Here is a 27,281-nt window from a genome sequence, read left to right as displayed (position 1 = left end):
TCGTGCTGTGTACCACACTCTTGTTTTACCCAGTCCATGACCTCATTGAATGGTAGACCAATTTGAATGGAGTAAATGGCATTCTTGTGCACCAATGCAACATGATCTTCTTGTCTTATGCAGTTTAAAAACTTGCTTGGAAGATTTTACTACTGTACTGCAACAACACTGGCAGACGAAAAAGAATGACTACAATACTGCATCTGTACTATGTCTAGCAAATTTTACAGTAATAAAATTTTAAATAGTATTGATGAAAGCAAGAATACTAACTTTGAAAAGATTACAAATTGTATTAAAATTCTACAAATTGAAAACAGATTTACTGTGAAAAGAATTAGAAAAAAGATTGAGAACAAAAAGATGGTGACAAAGTAATATTGTTGTAATTAGGTGAAAGGTGTGAATCAACTCCTCTCTTTTCAACCCCCTAGATAGGTTGTAACAAAAGTTTTTTTTGTTTCATTGCAGCGTGTAGCTAAATCACGTCAATTAAAATACATTAATTGTCAAAATTCAAAGGAGACAATTGCAAGATTTATCTCCTAATGAAAGAAAGAGGAGTTTTATTACTTCGGAACTCCAGGACTAATAGTAAAAGATTATAACAAACACACATTATTATCGGCAAAGTTTAAAATAGGGAGAGTATTATAGGAATACAATGAATGTGTAGTTTAAAAAGTTCTTGGGATCATTGAGTTGTTGAAGTTTAACACAAGACCACAGCTGTTTACTTGATAAATTGTATCATTAGCTGCAGCAACAGCAGAATTTATGCAATGCTTGTGTTCACGATAAATTGAAATTTCTCAACTTGCTTTATTATCAGTGCTGGCTTTCAACATTGGGAAATAGGTGATAAGGGGAAGAGAAAGTGAGAGTTTGTGTTTCCTAGTCTTTGCTGTTATAAATCCATTTTTCTTTTCTCTGCTGAAAAGCTATTTGCCTGAAATATGGTTAGAGTCATAGAGATGTACAGTATGGAAACTGATGCTTTGGTCCAACTCGTCCATGCCGACCAGATAACCTATAACAATCTAGTCATTTAGCCCTTATCCCTTTAAAATCTTACTATTTATATACCCATCCAGTTGTCTTTTAAATGTTGTAATCGTATCAGCCTCCACCACTTCCTCTGGAAGCTCATTCCATACACGCACACCCTCTGCATGAAAAAGTTGCCCTTAGGCTCCTTTTATATTTCTCACCTTTAAATTATGCCCTCTTGTTTTGAATTCCCCCTTCATGGGGAAAAGAGCTTGTCTATTTACCCTATCCATGTCCTTCAGGATTTTATAAACCTCCATACAGTCTCCTCTCAGCCTCCAGCATTCTGGGGAAAACAACCCCAGCCTATTCAGTTTCTCCCTGTAGCTCAAATCCTCCGACCCTGACAACATCCTCGTAAACCTTTTCTGAACCCTTTTGAGTTTCACAACATCCTTTCTAAAGCAGGGAGACCAGAATTGCTTGCAATACTGCAAAAGTGGCCTAACCAATGCCCTGTACAGCCATGATATGACCGTACAGCTCCTATACTGAATGCACTCACCAATGCAAGCATACCAATGCCTTCTTCACTGTCCTATCTATCTGTGACTCCATTTTCAAGGAGCTGTGAATCTGCACATCAAGGTCTCTTTGTTCAGCAACACTCCCCAGGGCCTTAGAATGAAGTGTAGAAATCCTGCCCTGATTTGCCTTTCCAAAATGCAGTACATCACATTTATCTAAATTAAACTCCATCTGCCACACCTCATCCCATTGGGCCATCTGATCAAGATCCCGTTGTACTCTGAAGTAACCTTCTTTGCTGTTCACTACATCTCCAATTTTAGTGTCATTTGCAAATTTATCACCAACCCTCCTATGTTCACATCCAAATTATTTATATGAATGACAAAAAGCAGAGGACACAGCACCAATCCGTGTGGCACACCACTGGTCGCAGGCCTCCAGTCTGAAAAACAAGCCTTTGCCACCACTTGTGAGCCAGTTCTTTACCCAAATGGCTACTTCTCCCTTAATGCATGTGATCTAACCTTGCTAATCAGTCTACCATGAGGAATTTTGTCAAACGCCATACTGAAGTCCATACAGATCACATCTACCACTCTTCCCTCGTCAATCATGTTGATTATCCCTAATCAGTCCTTGCCTTTCCAAATACATGTAAATCCTGTCCCTCAGAATTCCCTCCAACAACTTGCCCACCACCGATGTCAGATTCACTGGTCTATAGATCCCTGGCTTTTCCTTTCCACCTTTCTTAAATAGTGGCACCACGTTAGTCAACTTCCAGTCTTCTGGCACCTCACCAATGGTTATCGATGATACAAATATCTCAGCAAGGGGCACAGCAATCTCTTTTCTCACTTCCCCTAGAGTTCTGTGGTACTCCTGGTCAGATCCTGGGGATTTTTATCCACCTTTATTCATTTAAGACATCCAACACCAACACCTCTGTAAAATGGACATTTTTCAAGAGGACTATTTATTTCCCCACAATCCATATCCTTGATGTACATTTTGAATTATCATTAATTTTCTCTTCGAATACCAGCATTTGCCATATTTTGATTTTTACCCTCTGAGTATGAATATCAGTACATTTCTGAGACATTTTATAATTAAAATCAATTAGCCATCATAATCATGGAGTGAGTGTTAATATTGATTAGTAGTCACTATTTAATTGCACTGTTTCTATTTTAAATAGCCCAGCCTCTGACTTTACTAATATTGAAGATATACATTGTCTGAAAATGTTATTAATATCACCCAATATTGTAGATGTCTTGTCCTCCTTTTGGCGAGAATACCTGCAAGATTTTGACAACTATTTTAAGTTCTAAAATATTTAATGTAGCAGTCTTTAACTTGTTTAAAGCAACTCTTGTGACTCTACCTCTGATAAAGATCATTTTATTTTCCAGCTATTTCATGTGGTCATCCAGACATTCCTGCAAATGGTGAGCTTTTTGGAAACAAGTTTACCTTTGGTTCTGTAGTTCGCTATTCTTGTGTTGGAGCTCGAACTCTGATTGGAAATCATACTCGTGTTTGTCAAGAGGATGGTCACTGGAGTGGTTCTCTCCCTCATTGCTCAGGTATAATGCATTGTTTAATACAGGGCAGCCTCAATTATCCGAATGACATGGGCAAGGAGTATTTTGCTCGGACAATCAAATGTTTGGATGACCGAATGTTCAGCTAATGCGGTTTACCTAAGCATCGGGACCTTGAGATCTTGTTTGGATAATTGGTGTTTGGATAACCGAGGTTGCACTGTAATGTAAGCAGCATAGAAGTGACATTTTGCCTCCTGTCTGCCTTTCAGTTCAGTTGAAACTGCGAGCATTAACGGTTCCTTCTTTGTGAACATGAATGATTATAAAGTTGCATTTACCCTACAACTTTTGTCAAAACCTTAATGCTGTGTCCTTGCACCATAATTAAATGAGTACAGTTGTTTTTCTTGTGTCACACCTCATTGGGGTAACACAGTGGAAATCAAGCCCCACTGTTCCCAGAGTCTCATAAACATTATATAAAAAAAATCAAAGTGTGCAAAGTCCCCAATTTACCTTTTAAAGAGACCCAAACTAATAAAGAATATGAATATGATTTCTGGACTGTAGTCTATTACAAAAAAAAAGATTCTAACCAGAGGTAAACAACTGTGAACTGTTGGCATACAACTCGATTATTAAATTCGAAACCCCACCTCCTAACTCCCCACTCACCTTCTTTCATTCTGTTTCTCTCGTACACATGCACATAGATTTTAAAAAGTCATGTTATGGATGGATTGGAAAAAAATGGGGAAGTAATTCAATGGTCCTGTCCACAAGGTTGACGGAGGTTATCCTTTCGCTTACCGGAATTTCCTGCTTTTTCAATCTCTCCTCTCCAAGATCTTTTTGTTTCTTTGCAAGAGGCACAGATGATTGGCACACTAACTGTCAAGTTTCTTAGTTACTAATTAAAGACCACATATTGCAGCAATTGGTGAGGGAAAATAGGTGGGTTTTTGTAGAATTTTGATGCGTTATGGGAGAAAAAGTCGAACCATTTGACATAGCAGCAGTTTGATGGCTTCTGGTAATATCATTCACATCCGCAAACTGTGCAACTACCCAGGAACCAATCAGATCATTGTTGTCAGATTGGTCATCAATCCACCAAGGAATCAGCAACCTGTCAGCTGACTCTCACTTAGTACACAGCCCCTGATACTGGCATGTGTACAAACAGCCTCTCCCACCACTTGAGCAAAGCAGCAATGTAATCATGATTTGGAATGTGTTTCATTAGCTTAATTTTTAAAAGGACAGTAATTCCTCACACAATCCTTGGTTTTGAAACAATACTCCCCTCATTTCAATCCACAATCAAAATGACAGAAAAGTAAAAAGATATAGATTATGCACTTCCTTACTTATCTAAACCTGTCTAAATCTGTCAAATCTCGCTTCATCTTTCTCCAAGAAGAACAATCCCAAGTTCTCTAACTGGACCACGCAGCTTCCTTCAAAGCATTCTTGTAAATCTTCTCTGCCTTCCTTTGTGGACCCTCATATTACTCCTATTGTTTAATGCACAATTCCAATGAAGAAACAAGTGGAAGAGGGTTGATGTTTTCTCCCAGTTAGAAAGAGAAGAGAGGGACAGCCGGATTCGAGGGAGAGGACAAGGTCGATACCGTAGGGAGGCGAGGAAATGGGATGCAAGATCTAATAGGAGATCAATGACTGTGAGGTGACAGAGAGATATTATTTATAGCAAATATACAGAGGATTGTGATATCAGTCAAAAACAACTTTGGAAAAGCAATACATTCCGAGAGCTGATTTAATGGCCTTCAAGCCAGTGAAATGCAAAGCAATTGTTAAAAATCACATACATTGAGAAAAACGTAATAATCTTCAAATGCCCAGATATCACGCTGAAATAATTCTGGTAAACAGGATAAATTGATCAAAGACCTGATTATGTGAACACATCTGGGTAAGTGTAAGCCCCCACACACGAAAAGCATTTTTATGTCAATTCTGTTTTCTTTTACATTTCCCTTAGTAAGATAGCCAAGAACAAGTAGTCTCATACACATGAGATGTAATAATTTTGACCCTATGAAGCAGCAGTTTTATTCTGTTTGTATGCCCTGACTAATCACCATGATTTTATTTTAAATGATAGCACAAAATGCTGATTTTATATATAAATAGCATGGCTATCAAAGGTGATAGATGAGAAATACCAGCTGCCTTCAGGTTGAATTATGGATGAACAGTACTTTTTAGCTTCAGGAAACAGCTGAAATATTTTATTAAACAACAATATTTTTTGGATTTTTGAAGAACGAAATCAAACACCTGCAACATTGTCTCTTCATGAACAAGTTAAAGTATAAATACTTGCCTATAATACATTAACTCAAAAGATGGGAAATGGTTCAAGACTTGGAGGCCAAGTCATTAAATATATTCAATAAAGTTTTTTATTTCAATTTAAACGGCATCAGAGTATATAGCGAGAAATTAGGAACATGCAGAGAAAAATTATTGGCCATGATCATATTGAATGGCTGAGCAACTATATTATGCTGAATGACATAGTGCTGTTCCTAATTTCTGTATCTCTACATGGAAAATAAACGGATTAGAATAGATAGTTCTAGTGGGATAGGCAACACAATGTAGGGGTACGATATAGTGGAAATATTCCCTTCATAGAAACTATGCTAAACTATGGATTTACTTAAATACGTTACAACTTTGAAAGTGTGGAATTGAAATGAGTACTAACAGTGCTAATGTAGCATTTTAATGAGACAATTCAATAGTATATTTTATCCTAAATGTGACAACAGATTATTCCTGCATATTTTAAGCTGTGATTGAGTTCTTCAGCTTTATGGCTTCTAGGTAAAATCAACCTGGAATTAAGCATTTAAAAATCTAAAGAACTGCAGATACTGGAAATCAGAAACAAAAATGGAAATTGCTAGAAATACTCAACACGTCTAGTAACACCAGTAGAAAGAAATCCGATTTAATATTTCAGGACTCTTCCTCAGAACAGAACTAAGCTTTTTTTAAAAAAAAAAGTAGAATTCCAGCTCCTGGTGTGTTTGCAGTTTGACTGACTGAATGGGGACAACTTAAATTCTCAATTTGAGTTATCAGATGACCAGGCCTAAACCACAACATTGGAAAAATTTGATCCATCTCATTCTTGCCAGCAGCTCGTAGGCATGAAACAGAGCTATGAAAAGTGATTGAGAGTTGTGAATATATATGCAGATATTTTCTGGGAAAATACATTCTCACAGATAATGGGAAATAGAACCTGCATCACTTTTAATGGTGACCATGAGAGTTCATACAAATTGCAATTGAAGGCTTGATTGGTTCAAGAAACAAAACACTCTGATAAGGAACTGTGCCATTTCAACTTTATTTTGCCAATGGACATCAAAAAGCCAAGCTAATAGTGGGCTAGTTAATTGTTTCTTTGTAACCTTTACCAGAATGGATGACAATTGTTAGGTTTCCAGCACCAGATAAACATCTAGGGACTTTTCTTGGAGAATTTGTCGCTGCACATGTGTTGGGTCAGAGTGACTCACATAAAGAGTATGCCCCATTTGCTGAATCTGCCAGCCACTGAATAGTATCCTCAGAAGCACACCTCAGCATAATTCAACACCATTAGAAACAGAAGAGTCCAGTTCAAGAGTTTTGTCAAAAATCCTAAAGTTCAGTTACTGCAGACAAATTGTAAGAGCATTTATCCAAAATGAGAGCACATGTACAAAATAAAAGTTCTGTGGATAAAATCTGATTGAAGATTTGTAGCTCGGGTATCCGTTGTTGTGGTTCTGCTCGCCGAGCTGGACGTTTTTGCTGCAAACGTTTCGTTCCCTGGCTAGGGAACATCATCAGTGATGATGGAGCCTCGTGTGAAGCGCTGCTTTGATGTTTCTTCCGGTATTTATATTGGTTTGTTCTTGCCGCTTCCAGGTGTTGGTTTCAGCTGCAGTGATTTGTATGTGGGGTCCAGGTCGATGTGTCTGTTGATGGATGTTCTTGCCGTTTCCAGGTGTCAGTTTCAGCTGTAGTGGTTTGTATATGGTGTCCAGGTCAATGTGTCTGTTGATGGAGTTTGGGGATGAATGCCATGCTTCTAGGAATTCTCTGGCTGTTCTCTGTCTGGCTTGTCCTATGATAGTGGTGTTTTCCCAGTCAAATACATGTTGCTGAATTTGACTGGGAAAACACCACTATCATAGGACAAGCCAGACAGAGAACAGCCAGAGAATTCCTAGAAGCATGGCATTCATCCCCAAACTCCATCAACAGACACATGGACCTAGACACCATATACAAACCACTACAGCTGAAACTGACACCCGGAAACGGCAAGAACATCCATCAACAGACACATCGACCTGGACCCCACATACAAATCACTGCAGCTGAAACTGACACCCGGAAGCGGCAAGAACAAACCAATATAAATACCGGAAGAAACATCAAAGCAGCGCTTCACACGAGGCTCCAACAGCACTGATGATGTTCCCTAGCCAGGGAACGAAACGTTTGCAGCAAAAACTTCCAGCTCGGCGAGCAGAACCACAACAGTTCTGTGGATGCTGGAGATCTGAAATAAAAACAGAACATGCTGGAGAAACTGAACAGGTCTGGCAACATCTGAAAATGAGTCATATTGGACTCAAAACATTAACTCTATTTCTGTCTCCACAGAAACTGTCAGACTTGCTGCAGTTCTCCAGTACTTGAGCACTTTTGTTGGTATGGTTGCTTTTATGAAACTAAATACTGTTCAGGCTTTCAGCACAATGGACCAAACAAAATAATAATGGAATTATAATGCATAAAAACAACAGAATTAATAATATCCACTTGGAGATTCAGCTGAATGATGCAGATAATAATTTAACTTAATGAGTGTTGATGGGGATCTGGAATCACACTTCCTCGGCAATTTAAAAGAAACAACAGGGGAATTATTGGTCAGCATGTTGCCTTGTTGACTGATGTAATTACCAGGAAAATACATACAAAGCACACTGCCAGTGATTCAGGAGCTTGTCTTTATTCTGAAGCCACCTCAGTGATCACCCAGCAAGGTGCTTTTGTTCCTCACTGTTCTCAACAACTGGCAGCAATGTTTCCAAGTCGTCGGACAGCTGTTCAGGCAATTACCAACAGTTGGCCATAGTGACTATTGACATGGGAACCTTCACATTTTATGATGATTCCTGTTTGTGATGCTGTTGGAAACAGAATGCAATTAAGACTGTTGAGCTGCAGGGAGCTAGCACACACTGCTTGACAACCATGCAGTAAGCACATTACACATTGAAGTAAGAACTGAGGCTTTAAGATTATGAGACTCATTTTGCCTGTTGAAGTATTTCCTTTAACAATACAGTCAGTTGTGTTTTAGAATTTATAATTCTTAAAAGTATCCTAATTGTAATAAATTTAACTTCATGAATCATTGAAATCTCTATTCTTAAAACTAATGTTACTGCTGAGAATTTTGTTAGCAATTATCACAAAAGTTTGTGTGTTTTATAAATAGGTAACATTTAGAGTATAACCAGTCAGTTTTGTGACATTGCAAGTTTTGGATTTTGATTTAGAATTAACGTTGATCAAACTGATTTTTTTCAATGTTGCATGACAGGAATTCTAAGTAAACATTTTAATTAGATTATTTTCAAGTTTACTGATTCATGATATAAGGATGAGAGAAAAATTACCATCAAAAGTATTATTGTTTAGAAGTTTATGCTAAACATGCTATATCATTCTCTGCTATTTATTAAGTATTTAATTAATTGTTTTAACATGTTCACTAAAAATAGCAAAGGGGAGAATGTGATATGAAAAGCTCCATTGGAAAACATCAATAGCTTCTGCTCAATAATTGGAAATCAGAAAATGCAGTGAAACCTTGTACAAAAATCAATTGTCAATAGTGGTTTTAGCAATAGGTATGGTGGACTATGATAATTATATTAATATTTAAGCCAACAGTTTGTTGTTCAAACAAGCAAACCACCTAAGTGAACCAATGATTCAATTTTAATCATTATTAGGCAATTTCATATTTGCAGTGAATTCCCACAGTTGATTCCAAATAGGTCATTTTGTTATGCATTTAACTCAAGCTGAACACATGTATCATCCTAAACATAGATTTCCACTAGTCTGAAACAAATTCAATTTTTTGTATCTTACATGAATGTATGAAACTGTTTATTGCCACAGTCTAAAATCACCGAGCACCAAATCATATTCCTGTCATGAAGACCTGGTGAATTCACCATATGTCCAGTGAACAGAATAAACACAGCTAATTTAGTTCCTTTTTGGTTTGAAATAATTCATGTTAATGTGGACAAGCAAACAAACCTTTGCTTAAACAGACTCACTGCTAGTTTATTCAAAGCTATTGCTAAAGATCCTTTACAAATGATGAGCTAAGACTATTAACTAAGATGGAAGTAAGTGTAGAGAACACAAAAGAATACTTGTGAAAAGGAAATCTTAATACCTTTCTATTGTATTATTGGGGCCCTCTGCTTGAATTCCTTGTTGCTGTGATGATTTCTGCAGTTGAATAGTTGATGTTTTCTTGTGCAGATGGACCAGCAAGACAACAGATTTTGGGAGAGAAGAAAGATTCCTAGTTCTGCACTTTCAGCACATTCATATTGCCTAACTTTCCTTAAACTGAACACTGTTGGGTTTCTGTTAACTCTGTTTTTGTTCCCTTTGATCAAGTTTCCTCTCTAAAGGTGAATATCAAAGCCTCCTTCTTGGAGGTCCACACTCTGGCTGTTCTTAAGTAGTGTTCTTTTTTTTAATACAGTTCAAAACTCAAAATGGTGGTCTACTAATTTTGAGGAATTAAGGGTTGAAAACTTCTGTGTTCCTTTGAAGTTCTTCCTCTTTCCTGCTGTTTCTCTCTGAAGTTTGAATTCTTCCATCTTAATTGTCTGCTTGTAAACTCCTGGTACTTGACAATCTTACCACGTTTCAACACGTCTTTCTGTCATCTACCTACAGTTTACAGAAGCCATGTCTTTTTTTTAGTTTTTCGTGTTTAGTTGAAGTCTGATTTAGTTTTATTTTAACAAGAATTGATAATGTAAAATCCCCCTGTGTTCCATAAGACCGTAAGACCATAAGACATAGAATCACCGTAAGGCCATTCGGCCCATCGAGTCCGCTCCGCCATTCAATCATGGCTGATAGGCATTTCAACTCCACTTACCCGCATTCTCCCTGTAGCCCTTAATTCCTCGTGACATCAAGAATCTATCAATCTCTGCAGCACCTTATTATATAATGCAAAATTACAGCATACTGAATCATATTCTAATCACTCTTTTGGCAATTTATTGAACCACTTCTTTCTTACTTCCCATTAAACTTCATGAAGATTAAATCTGTCACCTGAAGTTTACAAATCAAATCCAAAATAAAGGCACACCCCTCTTTTGGAATGTTCTCAAGACTATTGGAAATACAACTTGCAAGCCTGATGATCATGGCCTGCATGCCGACTGACAAGATGGTGAAGTATCCAACATTAATTTCAAGCTTCTGCTGTAAATTTTGAGTTGCAGATGACTGTCAGCATTCAGTCATAATCTCACATATCTGACCATTTTGCTGACATTTAATTGAATGCAGTAACATACACATTCACTTCCTTGGCATCCTGTTATCTCAAATATTACCCCCAACCCAACAACCAACTGATGAAACTCCTCAAGTTAGCTGAAACCATTCACGTTGAACCTCATATAGCCACTCAATGATTGATTTTCTTTTCATCCGTCTACAGCCTGCCTTCTAACTTGTTCCCTCTCCCCAAATGGAGTAACTTTCTTGAACAAGTCTACAAGGAGACATCCTTTGGATCAAAGTCGAGAGTGTGGTGTAGGAAAAGCACAGCAGATTAGGCAGTATCCCAGGAGCAGGAGAATGGACGTTTCGGGCATAAGTCCTTCATCAGGAAAGAGGCTTGTGGGCCAGAGGTCTGAGGGAAAAATGAAGAGGGGTGGTGCTGGGATGAAGGGGAGCCCCCCTTCCATTTATCTCTCAGCCCCCCCCCCCCCCCAGCCCACAAGCCTAATTCCTGATGAAGGGCTTATACCCAAAATATCGATTCTCCTGTTCCTGATCTGCTGTGCTTTTACAGCACCACACTCTCGACACTATTCTTCAGCATCTGCAGTCCTCACTTTGTCCCATCCTTTGGATCAAGGAATACGAAATGCAGGAAGACACTGATACGTTTCTTGAGACTAGTATTATACTCCAAAAGATAACTGTATTTCAACAGAATTCAAGTTCACATGAACCTACTTCCAACTTGAAAATATTTAAAGATTCTGCATCCTCCTTTTGAGGAAAGGAATTTCAATACTCTCAACCTTCTGAGAGAATTTTTTTCCTCATTCCAGTCTTAAATTGGCCACCCCTTATTTTTGAACAATGAACCCTAGTTCAAGATTCTCTCACAGAAAGAAATATCTTTTCTGCTTCTACCCAGTCAAGTTCCCGTAGGATCTTATATGTTTCAATTCAGTCATGTCTAACTCTGTGAATTCCCAAAAGAGTACAGACCTCTACCATCTGGCCTTTTCTCATAAGGCAATCCAATCATTCCAGGTGTTGTGGTTCTGTTTGCTGAGCTGGGAATTTGTGTTGCAGACGTTTCGTCCCCTGTCCAGGTGACATCCTCAGTGCTTGGGAGCCTCCTGTGAAACGCTTCTGTGATTTTTCCTCCGGCATTTATAGTGGTTTGTCGCTGCCACTTCCAGTTGTTAGTTCCAGCTGTCCGCTGCAGTGGTCAGTATATTGGGTCCAGGTCGATGTGCTTATTGATTGAATCTGTGGATGAGTGCCATGCCTCTAGGAATTCCCTGGCTGTTCTCTGTTTGGCTTGTCCTATAATAGTAGTGTTGCCCCAGTCGAATTCATGTTGCTTGTCATCTGCGTGTGTGGCTACTAAGGATAGCTGGTCGTGTCGTTTCGTAGCTAGTTGGTGTTCATGGATGCAGATCGTTAGCTGTCTTCCTGTTTGTCCTATGTAGTGTTTTGTGCAGTCCTTGCATGGGATTTTGTACACTACATTAGTTTTGTTCATGCTGTGTATCGGGTCCTTCGTTCTGGTGAGTTGTTGTCTGAGAGTGGCTGTTGGTTTGTGTGCTGTTATGAGTCCTAGTGGTCGCAGTAGTCTGGCTGTCAGTTCGGAAATACTCTTGATGTATGGTAGTGTGCTAGTCCTTTGGGTTGCGGCATGTCCTCGTTTCGTTGTCTTTCCTTAGGCATCTGTTGATGAAATTGCGGGGGCATCTGTTTTTGGCGAATACATTGTATTGGTGTTCTTCTTCCTCTTTTTGCAGTTCTGGTGTATTGCAGTGTGTTGTAGCTCTTTTGAACAGTGTCTTGATGCAACTTGTTTTGTGTGTGTTGGGGTGGTTGCTTTCATAGTTCAGGACTTGGTCTGTGGGTGTGGCTTTCCTGTATACCTTTGTGTTGAATTCTCCATTAGGTGTTCTCTGTACCATCACGTCTAGGAATGGGAGTCCTTTTCTTCCTCTCTAGTGAATCGGATTCCTGTGTCCAATTCACTAGAGAGGAAGAAAAGGACAACCAACTTCCATTCCTAGACGTGATCCTTCCATGACTGTCAAGGCCAGTACTTTACACAGTATTCTAAACACATTCTCACCAATGCCCTGTATAGCTGAAGTATGACCTCCCTACTCTTGCACTTGTTTCCACTTGGAATAAAACATAAACATTTATTAGCTTTCCTGATCACTTGCCATACCTGCATATTAACCTTCTGGGATTTATACACTCAGTCATGCAGATTTGTCTGTATCCCAGAGCTCTTCAAGCTCTCAGAACTTAGATAGTATGTTTCGTTTTTGTTCTTTCTAACAAAATGGACAATTTCACACTTTCCCACATTGCCAGATCTTTGCCCTTTCACATAACCTAACTATATCCTTCTGTAAGCTCCTTATATCCACTTCAAAACTTGCTTTCCTACCTACCTTTGTGTCCTAAGCACATTTAGTGGCCATACCTTCTCTCCCTTCATCCATTTAATTTTTTTAATTGTGAAGTGTTGAATCCTCAGCACCAACTTATCTAGCAAACCACTTTGTAATATTCTGCCAGCCTGAATACAGACTCATTTATTCCTACTCTGCTGCCTGTCAGCCAGCTAATCTTCTCTCCATGACTATATGTTACCCCTCGCCATTAGCTTTTATTTATTTTTATTTACTTGTGTGCTCTCTAGTAAAGACTGGCATAAATATCTGCTCAATTTGTCTGTCATCTTCTTTTCTTCTGTTATGAATTCACCAGAATTATTCTCTAAAGCTGTTTCAATTTTGTTCAGCCTTTTCTTTTTTAATTATCTGAAGAAACATCTTGTAAAATTTTGGCTACTTTCTCCCATATTCTGATTTTTCCCACTTTATTAATCTCCCAGTAATTCTTTGATATTTTGGATGTTCTGTCCAATCTTCTGGCCTGCCAAATATCTTTGATATTTTTAGTTAAACACAGATGTAATGTCTGTCCCTTAGAATTGATATTGTTTGTTGGAATGTATCTATTCTGTACTTTCTGGGCTATCCCCTTAAATGTTTGCCAGTGCAGCTGAGTTCACATATCTCTCAAATTAAATTATCAGTTCACTTTTGCTTCCTCTGTTTTCATGCCTTCATAATTTTCCTTGTTTAAATTCAAAATAGTAGTCCTGTACTCATACTTCTCTCCCTTAAACTGAATGTAAAATTAAGTCATATTATGGTTTGTGCTACCCAAAAGCACTTTTTACTATAATATCCATAGTTAATTCTAGCTTGTTGGTGAAAGCCAGAACTTTCTTCATTGCCTACTTAAAACCAAGGTTTTTCACTGGATACTCTATTCTGGCTATTATACAAAGAATAACCACTCATGACAATGGTATTAGTCTGTATTCCTTCCTAAATCCAAACCTGGTGGAACTCTCAAATTCCTTACCTTTGTCCCTATCCTTTTTAATCAGAGAATCTCGACAGCATCTTAGCCAGTTTATTCCACACACAGCAGACATACATCCACTATTGTGCACTTGAAAGACTCTGTCTCTTACATCACTGGACTAAAATTTCTTGTGACCAATACTGTGACCTCTTTCTGATCTGTATTGCCCTTTTCTTCCTCCATTTCATGCATGGTTTTGAATACATTTTTTAGGCCTTTAGGACAGTTAATGGCATAGAGTACTTTGAATTTCCCCTGAAACTTCAATTGACTAAACTCTGACCATTTATGAGGAATCTTTCAATTATTGTAAATCCCTAAGGTGTCTGCTTGTTAAAATTATCAACAGCATTTTTGTTTTCATTCAGTTGGTTACAGGTCTCCTTTTGTACTGTGACCTGTACCTTGACTGTCTCACCAGTCTGTTAACACTGTGTCATCCATTTACAGTCATGTCAGTGATTATCACCCATGTGCTGCGGATGCTGCTGAGAAGTGATGCTCTCCTAGGAAGTGTTTTTGACATTTATTACCACCAATGTATATTTATCCACAAATCTAACTCCAAACAAAACTAGAAATGTATCCATATTTGATACTTCCACACAGTCTACTAACTTAGAGAATCCCTACAGTGCACAAAGAGGCCATTCAGCCTATCAAGTCTGCACTGACCCTCCGAAGAGCTCCTCATCCAGACCCAGAGCCCCCCCCACCCAAAAAAAAAAACAAAACCAACTTTTCTGGCGTCCTGGCACTGTGAAGCAGCAGTGCAAACCACTGAACCACAGTGCTACTAAATTAAATTTTGGCAATTTTGCATACGGCTGGCAAATTTTATTACGTACTCTTCCATAGTATTATCCTGTCTTTCTAAGTTTGTCCAAATTTGACCATAAGCAGTCAGCAGATTATCTTTCTTGATAAATTCTATCCACATAAATTAACAATCTGTCCGAACCTTCATCTGTGTTCAAATCATCAGTCTCCAAAACCGAAGGAAAGCTCTTTGTATGGTAACAAAAATCTGATGGCTAAACTTTGCTTCATCTTTTATGAAGAAGTCACCCATATATACATGATTACTTCTTTCTTCAACTAGTCATAAGGCTCATTTTCAGAAAATAGGAGCAGAGGAATCATATCCTCCAAAACTTTACATTTTGATGCACCCATCTTCTGCAACCAGTGTTACATTCTAAAAGATAATGGCATTTAAATGGAATTCAAGCCCACACTTTTTTGTGAGAATTTTATTTCAGTCAGACACACTTCATTAAACAAGCACGTTGATTATGAGCTCCCCATATTTACACAACCAATTCAAACTAAGTTAACTCTTAATTAACATATCCAACACACAGTGCCTCATTCAATTATGTCTCAGACATTTCTTCAAATCATATCAAATTTTGGTTACCAAAATTGCTTTCAATTGTTTTTAACCCTCATGATGAGAGTCTCCCTGTTCAACATGTTCAGGCTAAACCAGGACTCTTGTTGGGGCATTAGTATGAACCCTTAATGCACGTGCAGAGGCACAAAACACACCGCACATTACTGAGGAGTGCCCCGTCTATAGCTGAGTGATGAGCTAATTGTCTCCAGGAATTTACATTTGCTCATTAATCACAATAATAGCTGAATGTGACATTAACAGGCAAGATGCATGTAATAACATACACACATTATTTGTAATATCGCTTAATACTCATAATGTCTTATTATATTTAAGACTTTTTAAATCAAGTTGGTAAGGAGGCTGGTTCTTATATACAGATAACAGTCAGATAGATAAGTCTGATTCTCTCTGTAGAGCTTGTTTATCCTTGCACACCACTGTCCTCGATCAGACAGCTCACTCTCCATTGCACGTCTGATCAACACCTTGTTCTCCCTTGGCTCTTATTTCACATTATTTTGTGGATCCTCTGGAAAGACTGCAAGGTATCTGCAGAAATGAGTTGGAGAATGATTGTCCTCAAGTACGCATATTGTCAATCTCTAGCCAAGGGATTTGAATGTAAGGTCAGCGGGCGGCACGATAGCTCAGTGGTTAGCACTGCTGCCTCACAGTGCCAGGGACGCAGGTTCAAGTCCAGCCTCGAGAATCTGTGTGGAGTTTGTACATTCTCCCAGTGTCTGCATAGGTTTCTTCTGGTCTCCTCCTACAATCCGAAGATGTGCAGGCCAGGTGAATTAGCCATGCTAAATTGCCCATAGTGTTAAGTGCCTTAGTCAGAAGGAAATGGATCACTGTGGACTTGTTGAGCTGAAAGTCCTGTTTCAACACTGTAGGGAATTTAATCTAATCTAATTGATGATGGCTCTTCATCCCCAGTGTATTCTTCCTCTGATTGGGAAGATTCCAATTCTTTAATATGAACTATGACAAGTGGAGAGACAAATGTAAGAAATTTGAGTTTACACAGTTTGCACTTGTGAGTCAGAAGATATTTTGGATTGAGGACAAAATGGGATGAAAGAAAGAAGATTTGGCATGTAGTTAAGTCACCATTGAGTGCCTTCAGCCTCACCTGCGGCCATGACCTGAGCAGTGTCCCTAAGCATGATGGTTAATTTCTGTGTTGGATTAAGACGAGCTGGCAAGTTTATTCTCCCGTAGCTCTTTCCTCTCTGCTTTAATACTCTACCTTCATCTATCAGAAAAAGTAAAGAATGCCAATGCAATATGTTTGTTATGATTGAATGGTCAACATTGTGCGAGTAAGCTGTGAGATTTGAGTGTGAGACTTGCAACAGTATTGAGCATGAGGTAGACAAACTGCATTGAAAGCTTGAATATTGATTGCCGGGATTGTTGGTAAGTGTAAAATCATTATTTCAGCTGTGGATAAATCCACAGCTAGGGTACTGAGGCTAATGGTGCAGTTGGCAGGATGTACAATTTTGAAGATTGAACTTACTTATCTTCACAGCTTGTGCTGAATAATGAAACATTTTCTTGTGTTTCAGCCTTTTCCTAGACTCCTGATATTGATTGCCATCGTTGCCCTTTTCCAAAGCGCCTCAAAGAGCTCCTGTTTGACTTAAAAATGCAGAATGTCTTTTCTGCTCTCCATATCTTACACCAAACTGTCTGGTGCTGTGTCTAAAAATCTTGGTGCAGCTTTTTAAGTATGCCACCATTCCATAATGTATCACAGAACAGATTCAGAGTTAAACTAACAACTGTCGCTGATAGAATCATAAGATACCTCCCCTTTTAAAAGGTGAAAACAGTCTTTAAGCCACACAAGCCACTCACAATATCAAACCTGCTGTACATGAACACTGCAGATAAGTAGCATAGGTTGTGCTGGCTGCATATTGCGATCATGTATAATGCACTAATTTACGGTGGTGTTGACAGCACAGTGAGAGGCATGGGTTAATCACAAACTATGACTTTTGTGCGCATTTCGCGGGTTTACATCCTTCAAGCTACTATTTCTACTCAATCTAGTTTGATTACTATCTGTTAACTCATCAATCTAATGCTAACTATAACCTCAAATCTTTATGGTAAGCAACTCACTGCCATAATATCACCTTATGTGAAGGTTCTATGTTTCTGCTAAACATTTAGTTTTTAATTGCTGAATGGATAATTGACTTCTGCGGCATGATGATTTGCAAATTGCTTAATTTCCTCTGAAGTTTCTAGAATGTCAGCTCCCAGGATTGCCATGATCCAATCCCACAAATTCCTGACAGACTAGTTATGCATTTTCCACAGCTTAGCTCTAGTTGTGTGCATCATCATTATGCAGTTCTGCTAACAGAGCTAAATTAGAAAATCACCACCTTCACATTGCCCTTCAAATAGACTTAAGGAGAAACCAAAGCGATTTTGCAAATACATTAAGGGCAAAAGAGTAACTCAGCACAGAATGGAACCCCTTAAAGATCAACGAAGCTGTCTACGTGTGCAACCACAGTACATGGGTGAGGTACTAAACAGATATTTCACATCAGGACTTACTGTAGAGAAGAACATTGAAGCTAGGGAACTTGGGAAACAAATAGTGATGTCTTGAAAAGTGTCCTTATTACAGAAGTAGTAGTGCTGGAGATATTAAAACGCATAAAGGTAAATAAACCCTGGGACCTGATGATTTTAGGGCCCCTTGTTGAGGTATTGGTATCATCGACAGCCACAGGTGAGGTGCCAGAAGATGGGAGGGTGGCTAACGTGGTGCCATTATCTAAGAATGATACTAAGGTAAAGCCAGGGAGTATAGATCAGTCAGCCTGATGTCGGTGAAGGGTAAGTTGTTGGAGGGGATTCTGAGGGACAGGATTTATGTGCATTTGGAAAGGCAAGGAGTGATTAGGGGTAGTCAACATGGTTTTGTGTATGGGAAATTATGTTTCACTCGATTGAGTTTTTTGAAGAGGTGACAAAGATTATTAAAGGCAAAGTGGTAAATGAGGTCTTTGTGGACTTCAGCAAGGTGTTCAACAAGGTTTCACACAGTAGACTAGTGAGCAAAGTTAGTTCACATGAAATCCAGGGGGAGCTAGCCAATTGGATACAAAATTAGCTTGAAAGTAGGAGACAGAGGTGTGCCACAAGGGTTGGAGCTGGGCCCATTGCTTTTCATCATTTATATGAATGATTTGGATGTGAATATTTGAGGTATGGTCAGTAACTTTGCAGATGACGTCAAAATTGGTGGTATAACAGACAGTGAAGAATGTGTGCTGATGGAGTTTAATTTAGATAAATGTGACGTAAGACATTTTGTGCATTTTAGTAAGGCAAGCCAGAGTAGGATTTATACAGTTAATGGTAGGGGCTTGGAGAATATTGTCAAACATAGTTCTGTGAAATTGGAGTCGCACTGGGTAGACTGGGTGGTGAAGAAGGCATTTGGTATGCTTGCATTCATTAGTCAATGCATTAAGTATAGGAGTTGGGATGACAGGTTGCAGCTGTGTAGGACACCAGTTAGGCCACTTTTAAAATACAATGTTCAATTCTGGGTTCCTTGCTACAGGAAATTGGCTGTTAAAATTAAAGGGTTCAGAAAAGATTTACAAGGATGCTGCTGGGATTGGATGGTTTAAGCTATAGGGAGAGTCTGGATAAGCTAAAGCTTTTTTCTCTGGAGGATCGGAGGCTGAGGAGTGACCTTACAGAGGTTTTCAAAATCATGAGAGGCATGGATAGGGTGAATAGCCAAGATCTTTTCCCCAGGGTAGGGGAGTCCAAAAGCAGTGGGCATAGATTTCAGGTGAGAGGGGAAAGATTCAAAAGGAACCTGAGAGCCAATTTTCTCATGTAGAAGATGGTGCATGTGTGGAATGAGGTGGTGGAGGCTGTTGCAATTACAACATTTAAAAGGCATATGGATGGGTATATGAATAGGATGAATTTAGAGGGACATGGGCCAAATGCTGACAATGGGACTAGATCTGTTTAGGAGATCTGGTTAGCATGGATGAGTTGGACCATGCTGTCTAACTCTTTGGCTCTATACTTATTGTTTAGCTGTAGTGCAATATGTAGTACATGCAGACATTCAAATCTCTCAGCATTGCATTGCAATTTCTCACATCAGGATAATTCTGCAAACATTCTAGCTATTTAATATATTTCCCAAGTGATAATTCTTAATGCCTAAGCCTAGCATTTAGTGTCTCCGAACTGTTATTTCACAGTATCAGTTGTGCTTCCATTGGTAGCACTCTTGGCTTTGAGACTTGAATGTTCAAGTCCCACTTAAGAGATTTGAACACACAAATCTAGACTGATGCTTTAGAGCTACAATGTGTGAATGCTGCACTGTCGTTGCACCTAAAATGTTAAATCAACCATCCTACCTCCTTTAAAGTGGATGTACAAAATCGTATGATACAAATTCAATGAAGGTCAACTGCTCCTGGTCAAAATTTATCACTCAATCAAGCCAGTTAAAAGAGATATGACCATTATTACTGTATATGCTCAAGTAATGATTGATCCCATGTGAAAGCTGATCCCTCGCTTTTAACAAAATATCCTAATCTTTCATTCACTATAATTTGTGAATCATTAAAACAGTACTTGTGAATACTGACTCCACCCAATGGTCAAAAGCTAAAAGCCAACAACATGACATGAACCAATGGCACATTGTTCCCTTCTCTTTCCTTTCTCCTGATTGCCAATCACCATTGAAACCATAGCCAGTAGCACCACTTCCTCACCATGGTTTAGGACTGCTCATAAATATATGCGTAAATGTTGAAAATACTGATAAAGTTTCCATCCTTCTCAGAGATGGCGTTCCACCACTATCTTTTAGTTGAAAGTGGGCCTCTCAAAAATATTTTCCATGTGTAAGGTCCCTCAGTTTTCTTGCCCAAAATAAGACTCAAATGAACAAATTTTTGTGCAAGTATAAACAGAACATTGTTGTCCATCAGAGCATGCTGTGCACAAATTGAGTCAAGCATTTCCTTCATTGCTAAATATTCTTTAGAAATGCTTTATTGACTGCAGATTGATTTGGGATGGCCTGAGGATATGCAGGATGTCAAATAAATCTTTTTTTCAAGGCAGTCCTCTAAGAAATATTGCATCTTGATGTCATTGTTCTAACCTGTCTTTTTTACCTATCTCACTTTCCAGCAGATATTAAAACATATTCAAAAGGACAAAAAAAGGGTTTTTTTCTCTCTTTTTTGCCAAGTCCAACTTTAGTTGTGTGCAGTCCTGAATGTTGAAATAAACAATGCACTGGTGACGTTATATCTGGAGTACCATGTACATTTCTGGTTTCCTTATCTAATTAAAGGCATATTTGCCCCATAGGCTGTACAACTAAGTTTCAATATAATTGTTTGTGGTGTGTTTTTTTTTCCTGACGAGGAGACACTTGAAGACAAGGCCTATAGTTAGTAGAATGAGAATTGATCTGATTGCAATATATAAAATTCATAAAGCAATTGACAGGATAGACAGTGAGAAAATTACTTCCACAACTGAGGAAATGAGAGCACAGGGTTGGACCTTCAATATAAATAACCATCCATTTAGGATTGAGATGAGAAATTACTTCATTTGAAAGTTTGTGAATCTTTAGAATTCTCTATTGAAAGTTATGAAGTCTAATTTTCTGAGTATATTTGAGACAGAAATCAATAGAAATTTAGGAATTGAGTCAGTTAAGGGATATGAGAATGATATTGAATAGTGGAGAGGGCTTGAAGGGTCAAATAGCCTACTCCTATGTTTCTTTTGTTCTTGCTAAGATCAGCTAAGTTAGCACACTCAAATGTATGATCTTCAATCTCTGGTTCAGAACAGTACCAGAGAGAAATTTAACACATAGAATAGAATCTCACATTGCAATTCATTAGGTAAGTGTAATGACATTACAGGCATCACACTATTGTTAATGCAGGAGTTCAACACACCATGGTAATATGTGCATGGATACTTCAATATAATTCACATTAACAAAAGACTAAATCATTGACTACCATCCTCTTAATATTGTGCACTTCATCTCAGATGTAAATCATGTTTTGTTGAATTAATTATAATGTCATAAAGACTCTTGCTCCTTCACTTCTGACAGTCATTTAGAGCTTGTTTCATCTTGCATGACTGCAGACTCTTCCTCTTCATTAACCTGAAAGGGCTGGATTTTGCAAACGGCAACAAATGACATTCAGTGGGCTTGTGGTTGAGAATTTAATGTAAATTTGAGAACCAAAAGTTTCAGCACTTTATGCTGGGGATCTGGGATTTGCATGGACAGGGCAAACCAGTTATGTATCCCCTCAATAAATCAGAATGAGCAATTGTTCATCAACAGTGAAATGTCTGAAATAGGAAGTGTCAGAATATTTAATTTTATGTCAAGTTTGGTACAAAAAAAAGAAAAATATGGTTCAGCGAGGGAGACCAAATATATTAGATCTTCACTGACAGCTAAAACCTGAAGGAATAATTTACTTGTCAATGGTAGAGAAATTTGTTTGGCAATAATTAAGACCTATTCCATTGTTTAATTTTTATTTACAAAGAACAATTCCAAACTATTTTTCTAAAGGTTCTGGTGTGGCTGTAATAGTTAAGTAGTGTATTGTCTCACTTCACCAGCCAGCTCAATGCAGAGTTGTCTTGTTTTTAATTCATTCATACGATATGGATATCATTGCCTGGATCAGTATTTATTGCCTATCTCTAGTTGCCCAGAAGGCAGTTAGGAGCCAATCACATTGCTATGGGTCTGGAGTCCCATGTAGACTAGGCCAGATAAGGATAGCAGTTTCCTTCCCTGAAGGACAGTGGTGAACCAGATGCGTTTTTACTGACAATTGACAATGGTTTCATGGGCATCATTAGACTCTATTTCCAGATTGTTATTGAATTCAAATTCCACCATTTGCCATGACAGGAATCAACCCAGAACCCCATCTGAGTCTTTGAACTGATAATACCTCTAGGCCATTGCCCACCCTGAGATGCTCTTGCAACACAGCTGGTACAAGAGCAGGACACCTACAGCAACAGCTGAGCATGTGCAACCACTGGAAGGGATGTCTAATTTATGCTTTAACAATGATGAAGATTTCTGTACTTACAGTTCTCTCTACTGCAAACCAGGCAGCAAGCGGTTAGCTGGAATCCTCCCGCAAGCGAAATCTCAATGATTCCTCAGTCTAAAGCTTTCAGCCACCAAATGCACTTAAATAATAAACTGACTTAAATTAGAGCACATGAATCATGTAAGAAATAACATTTAATGGGTAAATTGCATCGCTTAAAGAGAATTGCTTAAAGGAGAAAAATAATCAAAATAACTGGATGAAAGTTAGAATGGCCAAACCGTCTTGTTATGATGAGCTTTGACCCAGAAGCAGTTAAGGAAAGACAATTTGTAATTTCTTTAAAATGTCTGTGGAAATGTAATTGATTTCAAGAATATTTGAAAACTATTATTTGAAAATTATTTTCTAAAGAGTTTGCTTCATTTCTTTGCAAAGGAATCAGTTGTAATTTTCCTGAATAGTAAAACAAAATGTTGGTCCATGTGGCCTGATGGCTTCTGATGTGGAAGCAGCATCAACAGGAAGAAAATTTAAAAATACAGTCACACAGGAAAGCTACAAGAAGAATGCTAACAGGAGAACCGATAGAGGTTTCACAAATCATGAGTGGGTTAGATAGAATAAAAAGGGAGAAACTGTTCCTGCTCGTATAAGGAACACGAATGAGAAGGCAAAGATTTAAAGTGATGTGCCAGAGAAGCATGGGTGATGAGAGAAAAATCTTTTCACTCAGCGAGTAAGTGGGGTATGGAATACACTGTCTAGAAGTGTGGTGGAGACTAATTCAAATGAGGTCATTAGATTATTATTGTTCAAAGGTATGGGAAAGAAATAGGAGATTGGAACTAACTCATGATGCTCATTTACCCAGTCAGTGCAGGCATGATGGGAAAAAGAGGCTCTTTCTGTACGGTAACTCTTCTGTGATTTAGACCATCTGCTGCCCCAGTCAGACCTGTTTTGCCAGCTTTTAAGTGTAAAACTTGTGTACTGATTAGACCTGTTCAGAGAACTTTAGAAATCTGTGGACTTGTTTAATTGGAGAGGTACAGTTCCCTATTGAATGTGGTCCCGGGGTTCCATGTGAGATTGTTAAGTATCGGCAATGAGGGTAAAGAGAGCATAAGCACATCACTGTCAAGCTCATTAGAACTGACAACCAACCTGTCAAAATCAGCTGTAAAAACTGTTAGGTGGGCCTGTCAAAGCAACCTACCGATTTAAAAAAAGCTTACAATTACTCTGCCTGTTGACATAGGCCCGAGGATTTTTATCTTTGAATTGCTGCTGCATTACTGATTTCACAACTGTCCTTTGTAAGTGTGGGTGCCTCTTGCTTTGCAGTTTGATTGACCTTCACAAGTTTTGGACTCTTTGATGTGGGAGTTTGAATTCCAGTGTGTAATGCATTTGAATGTAATATGTGTTGTCATAATGCTTTATCTTGTTCAAAGAAAGTCAATGTTTTAAATGTTGTTAGAAAACAAATGTCTTTTTTTTACTCAATTTTAATTTACCTCTGCATGGGCTTTGCGGTCTGCCCTTGGTGAATACAAGATGAATTGAAATGCATGGGCGAAGGCCTTGGGCATGTTAGCATGTGTTGGAACCTGATGAGCAGGTGACTCGGGGGGAACTGCTTGACAGGAAGTTTACATGATGGGATGGGGAGATGAATAAAGAAGCATAATTTGACATGGACCTATGAGAGGCAAAGGATTCAGTTAAAGACCTGAGGTGCCATGAATGAGACGTAGGGTGAGTGTGTAGGTTGACATGTGAGAAATGGAGGCTCTTTCATGTTTTTAAATGTTGGGCATAGTCCCAGATCCCCAAGACAGATCCATGTCTCTCCATTTGGCAAACGTAGGCAGAGGGATTTGTAGTTGGGAAGTAGGGGGATTGATGTCTGACACGTGTAATTCCAGTCAATGGCTTCTTATTTCCTTGAGGAACTTGCTGGTTTGGCTGATTGATACTTTCACTTGAATAAAGTAACAGTCTGATTCATGTTCGTGCTCAGCTTTCAGGAGTAATGTAATGAGCCTTGTGTGACATGATTGATGAATGAAAATAGTGGAAAACTGGATATTTGAATGGATTGATTCAAACATCTTTTGATTGACCATTTGGTCAGGTGTATGCTCACTGATGAAGAAGGTGTTTGACGTGTTTGCCTTCTTTGCTCAGTGCATTGATTTTAGGAGCTGGGAGTTGGCTTCTTTTAGAATACTGCATTCAATTCTGTTCTCCCTGCTATAGGAAAGATGTTGTTGAACTTGAAAGGGTTCAGAAAAGATTTACAAGGATGTTGCTGGGATTGGAGAGTTTGAGCCAGAAGGAGAGTCTGAATAGCCTGGGGCTTTTGTCCTTGCAGCATCAGAGGCTGAAGGGTGACTTTACAGAGGTTTATAAAATCATGAGGAGCAAGGATAAGGTGAATAGTCAAAGTCTATGTTTTTGGTGAGAGGGGAAAGATTTCGAAGGGACGAGTGGGGTTACTTTATTATGAAGAGGTGTTGCTTGTATGGAGCAAGCTTCCAGAGGAATTGGTGGAAGCAGGTACACTTGCAACATTTTAAAGGCATCTGGATAAGTATGTGAATAGAAAGAGTGTAGAAAGATATGGGCCAAATACTGGCTAATTGGACTACATCAGGTGAGGATATCTGGTTTTCATGGACAAGTTGGACCGAAAGGTTTGTTTCGTGCTGTATGATTCCATGACTCAATATTACTAGCTTCTTGCTCTCTTGCATACTCCATTCTGGAAGGCAGATGTAAACTCTGTCATGGATGTTGACTGTCATGGATCACTGCAGTCTCCAGCCAGTTCCCACTTTCATATATTCGCTGACAACATAATTGGGCAACACATCAAGGTTTTCCATTTCAAATTACCTCACAAACAGCACCAAAATGATGATTTTACTGAGGCAAATTTTAGCAAGTACCTTAAACAATTTGAAGGTAGTTAGGAATCATTCTTAAAACAAAAAGGAACTTCTTATTGGATTGCCTGTATTATTTTTCGTAGTGTCATTAAAATCATGAGCGTATTTGTTGATGCCCTTGATACCTGAAAATTTATCTGTCTTGAGCATCCTCAATTTTTGAGCATTTTTGATTTAGCAAATTCAAAAGACTTGAGCGAAAATGTTCTTCCTCATCTCAGTCCAAGATAGATCACCTTTTAGTTTGAAGCAATGACCCATATTCTCACTTGCCCAACTGGGGAAAGATTTTGTCAGTATTTCGTCTGTCAAGTATCCTAAGAATTTTATATCGTTTCAACTGGATCACCTCTCATTCTTAAAAACTTCAAACATTCTAAACGTAGTCCAAGTCTATATCATCACTCTTCCGGTAACAATTATCTTGTCCAAGTAAACAATGTGATTCCAACCCCAGTCTTGAACTTCACTTTTTGTGATACATCAGAGGGCAGTAACATGTTAAACATGATTTTCTTTTCACAAATCCAAAGTGACTCTGTTTAATTATGCTATGATTTTCCACATGCCCTGTAACCAGATGACTTATAATAGATCTGAGCACTTTGCCTACTGTAGATAGGAACCCAATTTGTCTGTAGTTCCTTTTTTCTCACAGTGTTGTTATGGTTGCTTTCTACCATTCATTGCTGAAAATAAAATGTGATGTTCAGTGTTTGTAAGCGAAAGTTATCCAAATATTTCATATGGTCCACTATTCATAGAGCATCTTCTGCATTGTCATGACAGCATTTCAGTCATTGAAATGGTTGAAAACACAACACAAAAAGAGACTATCATGTCTGTGCAGGCTGATAATAGGCAACTGGTCTAACCCCACTTCCTGGTTGTTGGTCTGTAGCTTTATTGTTTCTTGCACTCAAGTACGAATCCAGTTACTTTTCAAATAATATGATGGTTTGTGACTTCAGATTTGCAGAAAAAGAGTTTGAACATTCCCACAATCTTTGAGGTGAAAAGCCTTGCTCTCGCAAACCACCTACCTATTGCTTCAAATCCATGCCCCTCAACACTAACTTCCAGTTAGGGACTCTTCGAGTAAGGGAATAATTCATTCCACCAACTCCATTTAGAACCCCTCATAATTTTACACACTTCAATCAAGTATGCCCTCAGCCTCCTCTGTACCAAAGAAAACCCTAGCTTATGAAATCTTTCATAATAACTGGAATTATCAGACCCTGGCAGTGTCCCTGAAAATCTCCTCTGTACATTCTGTCATGCAATCACATCCCATCTACAGCACAGGACCACAATTCCTCAAAGTACTCCAACTGTGGCCATTTGTGCTTAATTAAATTCGAACACAACCTTTCTGTTTCTATATTCTATGCTTTAGCAACTTAAATCTATTCTAATGGCTGCATGGCCACTATCTGCCTGGTCATCCTCAGAGATCTGTGGCAACACTCCAAGTTCTTTACTTTTATGTATACCTCTCAGTATTCTACCATTTCTTGTTTATTCGCTTGCCTTTGGTTAGCTTTCTGATCTGAATTCTGCAAATAATCTAAATTATGGTGTATATGAGTGCATTGGAATCTTAATTAAAATTAACCTTCAATAATTGATTAAACTTGAAAGCATTAACCAAAATGGCACGATA

At 38.5% G+C, this 27,281-nt stretch overlaps 1 protein-coding gene across 1 annotated transcript in view; it reads left to right on the top strand.

The window, feature by feature from the left end:
* LOC132835936 (CUB and sushi domain-containing protein 1-like) overlaps positions 1 to 27,281 on the top strand; it is a 2,426,762-nt gene that overhangs the window by 2,329,965 nt on the left and 69,516 nt on the right. Inside the window, exon 57 of the mRNA XM_060855058.1 lies at positions 2,940 to 3,113. Within this exon, the coding sequence (XP_060711041.1) occupies positions 2,940 to 3,113 (174 nt within the window). The remainder of the gene's footprint in view (positions 1 to 2,939; positions 3,114 to 27,281) is intronic.

This window comes from Hemiscyllium ocellatum, chromosome 3, assembly GCF_020745735.1.
Source record: "Hemiscyllium ocellatum isolate sHemOce1 chromosome 3, sHemOce1.pat.X.cur, whole genome shotgun sequence".
Classification (NCBI taxonomy): Eukaryota; Metazoa; Chordata; class Chondrichthyes; order Orectolobiformes; family Hemiscylliidae; genus Hemiscyllium; species Hemiscyllium ocellatum.
Note: the sequence above shows the minus strand (reverse complement) of the source record. Positions and strands in the feature narration are given on the sequence as shown.